Below are 14,320 nucleotides of genomic sequence, written 5' to 3' on the forward strand. Positions count from 1 at the left end.
TTACCCAGGACCCTCCCCCCAATTACCCCAACCCAATATCCAATCTACAACTCCCAGAGGGGTCATGTGTGGTGCATCTTCAAAAGGCCTCATTCAGTTGGTATGCAGAGATGGTTGACCTTGACCAAGGCCAAACATGAGCCATCAGCATGCGCAGAAGGTAGTGAGAACAAAACTTCCTTCATGCTAACTTCTCCAGTACCAGCAATTCTCCTCCCCAAATACCACAAGCCCCCACCCTCCCCGTTTCTATGGCAGCCAATAGCAAGCAAACAAAGTAGAGGCTGACAGTTTGAGTCTCACTGACTCAAAGTTGACTCAGCCTTCCATCCTTCCGAGATTGGTAAAATAAAGATCCAGATTGTTGGGGGCAATATGCAGATTCTGTAAACCACTTAGAGAAGGCTGTAAAGCATTGTGAAATGGTGTATGTCTAAGTGCTATTGCTATTGCTATTTTTAGTTATGATTATCTGTTGCAATAAACAGGGCAATAAACAGATTTAGAGATCAATAAGAAAGTAGTGAAATATTAATCCAGCTCCCCAATGTTTACCTTACATTAAGGTTTAAATATTAAATTTATGGGTGGATGGATGTCTTTCTGGAGTTTTCTCTCAGTTATTATACATAGTAAGCTACAATAGAGTTGAAAGCAATAACTAATATGAATTATTTCTTTTTTCACAGGGAGATCCTGGTTCTGAGGGACAAAGGGGTCTACCAGGAGAAGTTGGAGAGAAAGGAAGAAATGTATGATAGAATATCAGTCAATGCCACTCCGCACCCCATTTAGACTTCTCTAGTCACTACTTTAAAAGTAGATTGAAAAAGGTTTCCCTATTATTATAGATATTTACATATTATTGGTTTACTAGAATGTGTGCGACCACTAAAATATCCTGGCAAAATGGCACTTTATTATGTTAAATTTAAAAAACTTTGATGCTCAATTCCTGACAGAAGAAAATAAAAATGGTAGGGTAGGGGAAAGAGGACAAGAAGTCCAGTCACAACTATCCACTATTAATTATACTATTTAATAGAGTTGATGGGAAACAAAAATCTGGAGCTTTCTCTGGATAACTTTTGTCCTCTAAAATTGTATGGATAACGTTTAATTTTTAATTGTCTGGATAACTTTTGTGTTCTAAAAATTGTCCTCTTATGGATTTTCTTGCCTCCTTGTTCACACAACTTTCTGACACTGGGTCTCCTTTCCAACTGGGTTAATATTAATGTTTAATATTTCAATTTTGAGGCTCTAAGTAGTTTACAGTTTAAGAGTTAGCTTTAAAATAAACTATCTTTTAACACAGTTAAAAGAAACAATATACTTCATTGTGAGGTATGCATTCCATATGATTAAGGAACCTCAAAATCAAGAATCCTGATAGTCTTTGATAGCTGTTAACACATCTTTCGTAGTATGTATTTACGGAAATATAGTCTAAAGACTGCAACGTTATCTAATAGAAATTGTTCTTCCTTATTTGTTGTTGCAATGAAATTTAGTGACCATTCAAAGTTACAGCGGTACTGAAAAAAGTAAATTATGATCAGTCTTAAACTTATGACCATTATAACATCCCCATGGTCCTGTAATCAAAATTCAAGCACTTGACATCTGGCATGTATTTATGACAGTTGCACTGACCCAGGTTCCTGAGATCACAATTTGCAACCTTCCCAACTGGTTTCCAACATTCAAAGTCAATGGGAAAGCCAGATTCACTTAACAATTCACTTACGTTTCACTTAATTGCAGTGATTCGCTTCACATTCACTGTGGCAAAAAAGGTTGTAAAATGGAGCACAGCTCATTTGCTTAGTAACAAAAATTTGGGGCTCCATTGTGGTTGTAAGGACTGTGGTTGTCAGGACTGCCTATATATAATAAATAAATAGGCTCATTTTCACATGTTATGAGCAGCGATGCATTTCACACTTTGTTACCACCAATTCGCTGCATGCCCACCCCCTTCGCCAGCGCAAGTGCCCCTTCCAAGTATGTATCTGCCCTTCCGTTGCATGTGCTTTGCTCGCACACGTGCCTTCCACAACTGAGCCCGGCCTCAAAAACATGCCTAACTAGGACGGCATAGAGCCAGGGCGGGTGGGCAGGCCCACCCGTGATTTCCACTACCGGTTGCTTAGTTGCTTTGGACTCTTTCTAGAGTCTCAACATCTTTTTATAGTGTGGTGACCAAAACTGGATCCAGTTTTGGTCACCACACTATAGGTATGGTCTTATTAGGGCTTTATAGGGTGGCATTAGTACCTTACTTGATCTTGATTGTATCCCTTTGTTAATGCAATTTAGGATTGCATTGACTTTTATGGCTGCTGCTGCACACTGCTAGCTCATATTTAACTGGCTGTCCACCAAAACTCCAAGATCCCTCTCACAGTTACTGCTATTAAGCCTGGTTTCACCCAGTCTATATGTGTATCTGAAGTGGTATCTGATGTGAGGGATAGCTCTGACTGTTCATCTCACATTTTGTTTCACAGGGAGATCAAGGACCACCAGGTCAGCGTGGTTCACCAGGTTCTGTGGGAGAAAAAGGCAACCTTGTAAGTTTATCTAAGCATATTTACAGGATACAGCTATTAATTTACTCCCTGTGTTGTTCCTTTCCAACAAGCAGCAAATAAAAAAAATACATTTTCTTCCCCGTACAAATTATTTCAGTCAAAATTAAAACGTGACCCGTCAAAACCGCGGAGGACAAAATCGCGCTCGACAAAAGCGCACATGTGACGTCATCACAGCGCGACGAAAAAAATTAAAAATTGAAATAAAATTAAAATTAAAGCAAGCCGATTCACATAAAGGTAAGGGTTAGGTTTAGGGTTAGGGTTAGGGTTAGGGTTAGGTTTAGAGCGTTAGGATTACGTTTAGCGTTAGGTTAAGGGTTAGCGTTAGGTTTAGCGTTACGTTAACGGTTAGGTTTAGGGTTACATTTAGGGTTAGGTTAAGGGTTAGGTTTAGGGTTAGGTTTAGGATTAGGTTTGGGGGGGTTAGGGTAAGGTTTTCGCTTTATTTTTACATTTATCGATCACAGCGTGATGTTTTCGTCGCGCTGTGATGACGTCAAATGCGCGCTTTCGTCGAGCGCGATTTTGTCCTCCGCGATTTTGTGGTGGAACCAATTAAAAGCCTTATTCTTTGTTTCTTACTATAGATTTCACTTGTCCATTTTTCGCTGTTTTCCCAGTTCACAACATCTCTGGGAGGATCCAAAATCTATTACTCTTCTTTTATTATTTATTAGAATTGTCCCTAGTAGCCCAAGAGAATAAACACTAATAGCACTTCAAATGATGTGTTGTATCTGCATTTCAACTTTGGGAAAAGTGTTTTTTGAATTTTTGTTAATGTGTATTTTTCTGTCTCGCTTAGGATTTGAGTATAATTTGATTATAATTTTAATTATTACATAGTATTATAATAAGTAATGCAGTCTTCACTAGAAAAAATGATGCAGATAGCAAGGGATTGAAACAATCAGAAAAGATCAATGATTAAGCCAGAGATTTTAGCATGCTACACCTGATCATTCATTTCTATGTTCCATCTCTTTGTTTTCTCTCCACTTTCTGTTTGCAGGGCTCACCTGGAGGTCCTGGGAGAGAAGGTGAAAGGGGCGATATGGGGCCTAAAGGACCCAAGGTAAGGCCTGTAGCTACCAGGAACAGACTTAGGTTTGCTCTGGTTTGTTTTGTAATATCAACTTGATTTAATCAGCTAAGACAGCCTTGTTTTAAGCCTATGTTCAAGACAGAGGGGATGTTTTGTCATTCACCATGTCTTTCTTGAAAATTCAGATTCATAGCATTTTTAATAAATTGTTCATTATCTTTCAGTCAGTGTTTCTTGCCAACTGAATTGGGTTCTTCTATACTGTTTGCTCATTAAAAGCCAGAAGTGGGTTCCTACCAGTTCGCACCTATTCGGTAGAACCGGTTCATCAAATCTACCCAACCGGTTAGAAGAGGTTCCACCAGTGGACCCGAAAAGCAGGCCACATCTACAGAAGAGGTTCCAAAAAATTTTGAAACCCACCACTGCTAAAGGGTTAGGGGTACAAGGATCTTGTAACTTGACAGCTTTAAGACTTGAATGCTTCAATGCCAGAGTTCCTGAGCCAACGTGACTGGAGGATTAATTCTGGGAGTTGAAGTCCACAAGTCTTAAAGCTGTCAGGTTTGAAGACCCCTAGTTTTTTTTCCTAAAGGGTTAGGGGTGCAAGGATCTTGTAACTTGACAGCTTTAAGACTTGCATGCTTCAATGCCAGAGTTCCTGAGCCAACGTGACTGGAGGATTAATTCTGGGAGTTGAAGTCCACAAGTCTTAAAGCTGTCAGGTTTGAAGACCCCTAGTTTTTTTTTCTAAAGGGTTAGGGGTGCAAGGATCTTGTAACTTGACAGTTTTAAGACTTGCATGCTTCAATGCCAGAGTTTCTGTATAGCTACTTGGACCGACCTAAGTACTAATTCATAATTTCATATCGGTCACATGGGCGGCAAGCCACTCCCACAAAGGAGGCCACACCCACAGAGTAGGTTCGAACAATTTTTGAAACCCACCACTGTTAAAGGCCTATTAAACTTAAAAAGGAAAGTCAGTTTGATATAATGATTGAGGATAGAAACAAGAGACTGTGAATTTCAGTACTGTCTTAGGCATGAAGTCATCTGAGAGCTTTGGGGTAGTCACTCTCTCCTAGCCAAGGAGAGCCAAGGTGGCGCAGTGGTTAAAAGCAGCACTGCAGGCTACTGCTAGATCAGCAGGTCAGCGGTTCAAATCTCACCGGCTCAGGGTTGACTCAGCCTTCCATCCTTCCGAGGTGGGTAAAATGAGGACCCAGATTGTTGGGGGCAATATGCTGACTCTCTGTAAACCGCTTAGAGAGGCCTGAAAGGCCTATGAAGCGGTATATAAGTCTACTGCTATTGCTATTGCTAGCCTTCGGAATGAGAAGCAATGGCAATAGCAAACCACTTCTCAAAAACCTTGCCAAGAAACCTGCCGGGACTTGTCCAGGGCACGCACGCACATACACATGTGCGCGCGCGCACACACACACACACACACACACAGACAAAGGTCAGGAAATTATTTTTTAATGGCGGTCATGAACAGATTTAGTTGTAAAAAAGTTTAAATCAACATTAACTATGATTTCTAAAATATTAATGTTGATAAACATAAAGTTGATTAGATTTTATATTTCTTATTGAGGTTTTTTTGAGATTATACCTAGTAAGAAGGTTGTTATTTCATTTTGAATTTAAATTTTCTGCATTGTACCATGCATATCTTTCCAGTACTTTTGATTTTTTTTAAATGTGTCTACCACTTTTGGTAATTTTTTCTTCTCTTTCCAGGCATTTCAATTGTCTATTATTGTATGTTTTCTTTATCGTGGAAATTATTGAGGGTGTTGTATACCAAGTATAAAACATTTGGTACTAACTTTCTTCCAGATTATAAAAGAAAGCTTGGAGTTAATTTTATGGAATTGGTGATATTATGAATGTTGCAATATAATTAAATCTATGTAATCTGTCCAGAGTCATTAAAGTTGGTGGTATACAAATAATTGTAATATATAAATAATAAGAGCTAAGCTCAATTGTCATTCAAATTAGTCAGAAGCAAACTTCTGGAATCTTTTATATGAAATGTTTGAATTGTATCTTTATTTTCTTGTTTTAATCATAGGGTGATAGGGGAAGACCTGGATTAAGTGCACCTGGTCCCAGGGGAGCACGGGTATGTTTTTATGGTGTGGTATATTTATATTAATTCTTAACATAAAGAGCTTCCCAGAACAAAGCAGAAGCACTATTAGAAAAGTTCATTTGTGGAAAAATCCATGAGAAAGTCTCTTCTCTGTCTTTTATTCACCTACTTATATTTTTAATCCTTCCAAGAACAGTGGTTTCCTCACTGGTTTAGAAACCAAAAATCTAAAGAGTCATTTACATTTACATCCTCCTCTTCTGAACTTCTTAGAATGTTCCTGCAAACATGCAGGAGCACGGTTTTCTGACAGTTTCAGGAAATGCTGCCAAATTTAAAGCTGTAAAAACAATATCCTTGTGAGCATATTTATTGTGAAAGATAAAAACACAAGAGAGGCCTTATCTTTCTTTTAACATTTACTAAAATAAACAGAGCCACCCCTCCCCCGCTGCCTTCCAATATTTTCTAAAGAAATTAATCTCCTTTTCCCATCTCTTTTGCTCACGTCATGGATAAGTGAAAGAAATGATGTGAAAAATATAGCAAAGCATTGATTAAAAACATACAACAGAAAATAATTTTCTAATTAAGCAGTTTTACAATGATTTTCCTTTACAAGTAGATGAAAGAATTATCTTTGCAACAGATTATTTTAAATGCAGATCCATTTTAAAAAATGCAAAAAAATTAATACTTAAATGAAAGAGCAATTAAGAAAATGTTTTATATACAACTAGCATACTGTATACTTTAAACTTTTATTGTGAGGTACAGAATATATTTTTGAATGTTTAAGCCATATACATTCAATTCAATGTCCATTGACAGAGAAAACATCGACAGACCATATTTAGCCATAATAGGTACATTGTATGTTATGTGAACCAAGCAAATTGTGTCTTATTCAATGATTATTAACTATGATTTAATATGTTGTGATGTATTCAGTTTTTTGAAATATTGTTCATCAGATTTTACTACTCTCATTCTTCGTTTCTCTGTTAACTAATCTAATGATTTAATTTATTGATCACCATATGAAATTTTATGCTATACTTTCTTATATTTGAACAAATCTATGGCAAGACAAAATGAAAACTGGGACACTTTTCTCTCTTTCTAGGGTGACAAAGGTGAAAAGGGTCATCCAGGCCCAGAGGTATTGTACACTTATGTACTTGCTTTTGCTAATAAATTGGACATTAGGTGATGTCATGTTATTTTCCTTCATTTGTTGAGGAACTGATCCCAGAAGCAGCTATTCCATAGTGGAATTGCTCTGGGGTCTCTTGAGTTGCCAGTAGCAACTCAAGCCACAAGATTAATACCAGTATTTCTCTGCCCAGCAACTTTAAGAGGTGTGGACTTCACCTTTTAGCAACCACCTCCTGCTGAGATGTTCTTCTCACAAACTTCTTTTTATTTCCATTTAGCTTAAGCCCTTAACTGAATCAGGCAGAACCTTCTTTCTGAAGGAATAATAGAGGAAAATGAGGTATTGAGAAGAAAATAGTGAGCTGTAGAGGAAAATACAAAACAAACTCTTCTTTATACCATTTTTGAGACAGGGTGCAAGAGGTGACCTTGGACCAAAAGGACTTAAAGGGAAAAAAGGAGATCCAGGTGATGATGTAAGTAGACTCTTGATCTTACATTCTCTAAACTGTTTAATAACTTTCACCATTTGAAGACTAATTTAATATTCTGATTTAAAAAGCATTTGCTGTGTGCTCTTCCACTGCTCTTTAGCTTATCATGGGTTTAGCTAATGATAAGCTAATATTTCATAAGAGTAAACTCATATCTTTTATAAACTTACAGCTTCTCTCATAGGCTTTAAATTATACTGTTGCCCACGTAATCTTAAGAATTAGAACATCCCTTATATCTCATATATAATTGAATATATCCTTATAATTATTGTATTGTATGTAGATAATATGTATATCATATACTTATGACAAGGAGATTTAAACACCAGAGAGCTTGTGGTTCCAGATTTCTCAGGCCTATGGTTAAAATACAGTTGCAAATTTTACTGGGGTACTATGTATGTTTCCTGCAATGGTTATAATATTTGAAGCCTGTTAGATTTTCTCAGAATTCTTTAATGAATTATAGATTAGAAACCTAATTTAAATGTTGTACTGGTTGGGAACTGTCTGCCTCCTTGGTTCCATTTCTGCTTAGGGCTGAAATGATCTTACAAGGGTTTTTAAAAACACTGCAAATGATGTGTGAGAGAGAGAATGAGGGGGGAGGGGCAGAGAGAGAAATAATTATATACCCAGAGAGTTATAAATCCCCTTTAAACCCTCTTTGAAACAATATAATCTGTATCCAAAGAGCTGTCATTCATTTTCTGTACTCTTCAGTAAAACCTTCTTCATTCACGCCTTTAACTGCATTCCTCTGTCTCTCTAGGGAGGTGTTGGCCTTCCAGGTCCGCCTGGATCCAGAGGAACAGATGGTGAACCTGGACCCGAGGTATTATAGTTGTGCATCAGGTTGGATATTATTGCATGGCTCCCTTCCCTTGGGGTGAGGCATTTGAGCAATCCCAAACCAGAGAAGCAGGAGGCAAAAGAAATGACTACCTTGATATCCCCAGTAATGTGCCTTTGTCCCTAAGATAGGAAGAAAGTATGTCACTTTCTAAGCTCTGGCAGCAGTCCATTTACTTTATGTCTGCAGAGAGGTTGGTAATGGTGCTGCCAGCACTGCAAGTAACATCCATTACTTACTGTAGGCTGTAACAAAAAAGCAGACCAGGTAGAGATGTCCTTTCCCCTTTTATTTAGTGCTTACCTCAGGATTTCAAGGAGAAGAATTCGTATGCTGAGACCCCTCCCCCATTTCCTTGTCCTTTGAACACAAAGTTGCATCAGAAGCACTCTGACATTTTGTCATATTTCTATTGCTCTGTTCCTATTTATATCTAATTTATTCCCAACAACTATTTTTGCCTCTACCAAAACACATTCAGTCCCTCAATCAAAACCATCTCATTACTCTCATATCTGCTACTGTCGCTCATTCAGGCCTTTGTATAAAAAATAATCAAATCAGTGAGACTTTTAAATCTATCTGTTTGCTATGTATACACAGAAATAGATTTATGCTTAAACCGCATGTTCGTGTTCAAAGCAAATAAACCTTTTCCTAAGTTATTTATCAGCAAACTGTGACATCATTCACAATCATTCTTAAGCCTCTGAATGATGAATTTTTACATTTTTACATACATTTTCTATGCTCTCCTGCCTTAATTCTACTTATTTAAAGCAACACGTATATTTCCAAAAGCTAGTGAATATTAAAATATATTGCAAGTGGATATATTATTTTTCTTACATCCTGAAATCTCTGAAAGGTGGATTCCATCATCTTCTTTTCTAGGGTGATCCTGGTCCTCCTGGAGATCCTGGCCTAACTGTAAGTCAAGAACATTTCTTATACTGCATGCTCACTTTGGTCACTTTGCTGCCTTTCTTGTATCAGTGATAATTTGTTGTGAGCTATGAAAAAGCACAGCAAATGCTGCTTCACACTATTTGGCATAATATAAATTATAATCAGAAGCTGATTTTGTTTGATATACATCTTAATGCATGTACTCTCTTATCATGTTTTGTTGAAGATAGGCAGATATTTGTGGACTTATAGTCTTACAATAATGGAACATTGGAATGCACATTACAGTATAATATTTATAATAATCTGCTGATGTCCATGTATCTCTTGCATGCATAATAATTGCTGTTGTTGTCATTGATAGGACTGCGATGTGATGACCTACATCAGAGAGACCTGTGGCTGCTGTGGTTTGTTCGGAGTCTTTGCATGATCTTCATTTAGAGCAGAAGGGGCCACTGAGAAGGGAGAAATTATACCATTTTGATAGGGGAAAGTTGCCATCATATCATAGTGTTCTTCAGTTATTTAATGGCTGGGCTAATTTTTGACAGTTTAGGGTAGGACTAGTAGCCCTTACATCAAAAGAATTTGCAGAACTGTAGATGACTCTTAAGCAGTAGATTTGTTTTTAATTCATTGCAAATAGGCAGAAATAGTCACAGTTACCATGGATGTGTGCCTAATGTAGGAAATAACTCAGAAGGATATTATTTATTTGTTTTGTTGTTACTTTAAAATTATTGGCCATTAACTTAGAAAGGATGCATTTGGAAGTGAAAGAATATACTTTTACTTTTTTTTCTGGGATCTGAACCGACATCATTATTCACTCTGAACTAACAGTGACTGACCAAGCTACTTAATTAATGCGATCCAGCATTTAGCTGTACCAGGAGCTTAAGCTTCCAAATGCCAAGCTTTAGACTATGTTGGAAGGGACAGTTTAGAAGCACAGCTTTGCCTGGAGACACATGGCCTGGATAATCTATGGTATTGCCTGACTTTCTGCATTTTGTATTCTAGTGCCCTTGCATCACTATCTCTCACCATTCTTATTAGTCATGTTGGCTGGGGGGACTAGGGGGAACAGGCCAACATATTTAGAGAATACCAGGTTGGGGAAAGCTAGTTTAGCAACCACTCAAAATGTTAGCTCCTGGTTTGTTCACATGTGCAATATTCAAATAGGCTTCAGGAGACTCCATACTTTAAAATACTTCTCAGTTATTTGCAGTGCATTATTGTTATAGTTCTGGACTCATTTTATGGTGGTACTCCTTACTATTTTGTCTTCCTTTTTCATAGATTGTGAGAAGCGGTGTGGTCCATTGGACATTGTCTTCGTCATAGACAGTTCAGAGAGTATCGGCTACACCAACTTTTCCCTGGAGAAAAATTTTGTTATCAATGTGGTGAGCAGGCTAGGGTCCATTGCCAAAGATCCAAAATCTGAGACAGGTCAGTGACTGACGATTTCTTCTTACAGCTGAATATTCTCCATAGCTGCAATGGTCTCCAATACTTGTATGATGACATATACTTTTTTACTCTCTAATTAATTGCAACATAGGAAGCAATATCTGACCCATGTCACTATTACAAATATTTGCTATCTTGTCCCACCAGTATTCCACACTGGTCTAATTTTAAAAAAAGATATATAGAAAAATCTGTATTTGGACTCAGTTTTCTCTAACATATCCACAGACCTTTCTGATCAACCTCTATGTGCATTGGAAACTTCATTGGAGTAGTTGGTTTTCTACTTAGTGCTGCTCTTAAGGGAAGGTTGATACAATAGAAGAGCCTCCAGTGGTGTCATCAATACAAAGAAGATCCAAAATGTCCTTTTAGGTCTGTTCTAGAGGGCAATATCAATGGCAACTGATGTCTTTGTGGTCGCCATATGAGATATGAGATTATGTCAGTGTCAATTGTTATTTGACTTGGGAACCATCCCTTTCCCTAAAGATGAAAAATGATACTTTTTCTGAGCATTATTTTACAGTAACTGTAGTAATGGTCTCTAAAAATGATTTCAAATCATTGGCCCAGTACGTATGTGAATCTGCATTCAAACAGGCTGGGGGTTAGAGATCACTGTGATGAAGGGGAAATAGAATATCAAAATCTAGGAATTATAACTGAGCTTATTTTCCTGGCAGGTGCCCGTGTTGGAGTGGTACAGTACAGTCATAAGGGAACCTTTGAAGCCATCCAGCTCAATGATAAGCGCATTGACTCACTCTCTACTTTCAAAGAAGCAGTGAAAAAATTGGAATGGATTGCAGGGGGCACCTGGACTCCCTCTGCACTTCAGTTTGCCTATGAAACACTCATCAAAGAAAGCCGGAGAGATAAAGCCCGGGTGTTTGCTGTGGTGGTGACTGATGGACGTCATGACCCTCGAGATAATGATTCAAACTTACAAGCCCTCTGTGATGGAAATGTTGTGGTCAATGCCATTGGGATTGGAGACATGTTCAATGTAGATGAAGAATCGGAGACGCTGAAAGCAATTGCTTGTAGTGACCAAGGCAGAGTCCAAAGAATGAAAGTATTCACTGATTTAGTGGCTGAAGAGTTCCTTGACAAAATAGAGATTGAACTCTGTCCAGGTTAGTCAATGCAAGCTTCGCTAAAGCTAATTGCAAGAAAGTAATATGGCATGTCGTAGTTTTCATATATTTGGGCTAAGTATTATGTTCATGGCATCTCCATTTTAAAAAGTAGCAAGGTCTACTGCTGGGATGGCGAACTTATGGCACGCATGCCACAGGTGGCACGCAGAGCCATTTGTCAGGGCATGCGAAGCGTTGCCCTGTCAGCTGGCCAGCTGACTTCAGCCTTTTTTTTAAGCCATTTTTCACCCTCCCCAGGCTCCAGAGGCCTGGGAAGGGTAAAAAACGCCTCCCTGAAGCTTCCGGAGCACAAAAAACCTACCCTATTCAGGAACAGACTTCTGGTTTGCTCGTAGTGCTGATTTTGGCCCTCCGGAGCCTTCAGGGGTCTTCTGCAGGCTTCCCTGAAGGCTCTGGAGGACTAAAAATGGCCTTATGGACAAACCAGGACTTCCGGTTTGCTCGTAGGGTCGTTTTTTGCCCTCCGGAGGCTTCAGGAGCTTCCGGAGGGCCTCTGGGGGGGGCTGTTTTCGCCCTCCCCAGGCTCCTATAAAGCCTCTGTAGCCTGGGGAGGGTGAAAAAAACATGTAAAAAATGGGAGGAGCACTAGTCATGCACACATGCATGCTCGGGGTCGTGCCTTGCATTATGGGTGTGGCACGCCCTCGCACAACCTCCCTGCGCTCCCCCCGCTTTTGGCACGCGAGCCAAAAAACGTTCGTCATCGCTGGTCTAGTGATATTCAGAATTGGAAGGAATGGCCAGTAGGGATTGCTCTGGTCCAGCACTGAGGCTTTCGCTTTCAAATATTGACTGAAAGTTTAAATCATAGTTTGTGTGGGAGAAAATTGCATTGTTTCAATAAGATAATGTTCATACCCAACTGCATTCATAGTTCACTATGAAGAAAACTGCATTTGCTAATGCAGTTTAATTAAGAAGGCCTGTGCAGCACAAAGCACAGACTCACCATATTTTGTACCCACTAGTAAAGTCTTAAAGGACAGTTTTCAAAAATTGATCAATGTAGTCATTGCCAATCTTAGAGTGAGTCTGAATACCAATTCTACACTTATTAGGCTATCATCCTTAATGAAAATGAGGTTCAATTGGTTTGTTGTTAACAATGGAGTATTCTCTTAATCCCTTTGCTTCACTTTCATGCCAAAGGGGGAAAAGTTCCTAGGGTGACATGTCATTATCCCTCCATGGAAGATCATTTTGAACCATAAATTGTCCAAGAAAAAAGGATTAATTAACTTCTCTTTGTTGCACTAGTTTAAAACTTAATATTTTCAATATCCTGCCTAATTGTTGATATGTATACATAGCATACTGTTGTAGTTGTAAGCTAAATGTGATCTGAATGATGTCCATCAAATATTTTTTTACTCTTTTTTCAGATCCTCAGATTGTCTGCCCTGAACTGCCCTGCCAAACAGGTAAAAAAAATTATTTGAACTATGATCCTCTTTCCCCTTCTATTCCAATTTAACTGTAGTATGTAAAATAATTCTGAGCTAAACAAAGAATAGGTGTTCTAACTCATATTTTACATCATTTCTAAATGTTATTCCTTCTTAATGTTTAATTCTGCAGGTAGGTACATTCTTGTATTATAGCTATTCTGCTTTACGGATGTGTTGTAAATATCCCGTTTTCTCAAACAGTAGTTTCTCAAAGCATAAAAACCTCTTCTGACAGGCCCCTTTTGAGAATAGCAACCTAATCTTGGCGCAGAGACTAACCATAAGAAAGCAAAGGTCTTAATAGAAGCACTTGGGGAAGTGCACTTGCCATTAATCATCAGTGATCAAATGCTGGTTTATGTTTTGACACATTTAAAACTGGTTAAATCCTGATGCTGACAATTCTAATCAGTAACCCTAATGCAGAAACTGAACTCTTGATCAATGCATATAAAGTAACTCTGGGCTCTAAAGTTGAGGACAAATTTCTGATATTTCAGGAATTTCCTCAATAACTTTTACATTAGGTTCTTCATTTCTCCCTTGTTGGTACATGAAATATGCCATCTTCTTTTGTCTTACTACGTGATTAGCTACATTAGTTTACATAAACATGTCATCTTCCAAGATAGAAAGTCCAAAATGGCTTATAAAGTAAAATATAGAAACATTAAATATTACAATCAGTAAAAGTAATTAATAATAAAATTTCATTTCAACTTAATACTTGCTGTTCCATAAAATGCAGCTCCTAAGGGATGAGGATAATGATGGGGCTTAATAACTTCAATTGGTATTATGTTGTAGAAATGTGCAAAAAAGGCTCTTTCTCCCACAACTCACCATTCTGACTGCTGTCAGAAACAGAAGTACCTCCACTGCAGGTAGTAAAGTGATGCAGCTGTAATGCTGAGGCTATCAATTCAACTGAAGCATTCATTACTTCTAAGTGAAAAATGCATTCTAATTTATATTCAGAGATACATTGCTAACCATTGCAACTTGGCAATGTATGTATCATATGAGTAACTTTCTAATTCCCAGCAATATCTCTATGA

The 14,320-nt window shown here is 38.1% G+C and overlaps 1 protein-coding gene across 2 annotated transcripts in view; it reads left to right on the top strand.

Annotated features, from left to right (window-relative positions):
• LOC106545379 (collagen alpha-2(VI) chain) overlaps positions 1-14,320 on the top strand; it is a 66,044-nt gene that overhangs the window by 33,971 nt on the left and 17,753 nt on the right. For both annotated transcript variants that reach the window (XM_087716672.1, XM_087716671.1), the window contains exons 16-27: positions 690-752; positions 2,514-2,576; positions 3,613-3,675; positions 5,732-5,782; positions 6,879-6,914; positions 7,324-7,386; positions 8,180-8,242; positions 9,155-9,190; positions 9,534-9,579; positions 10,478-10,630; positions 11,338-11,790; positions 13,197-13,235. In XM_087716672.1, coding sequence (XP_087572798.1) covers positions 690-752; positions 2,514-2,576; positions 3,613-3,675; positions 5,732-5,782; positions 6,879-6,914; positions 7,324-7,386; positions 8,180-8,242; positions 9,155-9,190; positions 9,534-9,579; positions 10,478-10,630; positions 11,338-11,790; positions 13,197-13,235 — 1,129 coding nt within the window. The remainder of the gene's footprint in view (positions 1-689; positions 753-2,513; positions 2,577-3,612; positions 3,676-5,731; positions 5,783-6,878; positions 6,915-7,323; positions 7,387-8,179; positions 8,243-9,154; positions 9,191-9,533; positions 9,580-10,477; positions 10,631-11,337; positions 11,791-13,196; positions 13,236-14,320) is intronic.

Source organism: Thamnophis sirtalis, unplaced genomic scaffold, assembly GCF_051295495.1.
Source record: "Thamnophis sirtalis isolate CommonGarterSnake01/CBP01778 unplaced genomic scaffold, rThaSir2_p1.2 scaffold_5, whole genome shotgun sequence".
In the NCBI taxonomy this organism is placed as follows: domain Eukaryota; kingdom Metazoa; phylum Chordata; class Lepidosauria; order Squamata; family Natricidae; genus Thamnophis; species Thamnophis sirtalis.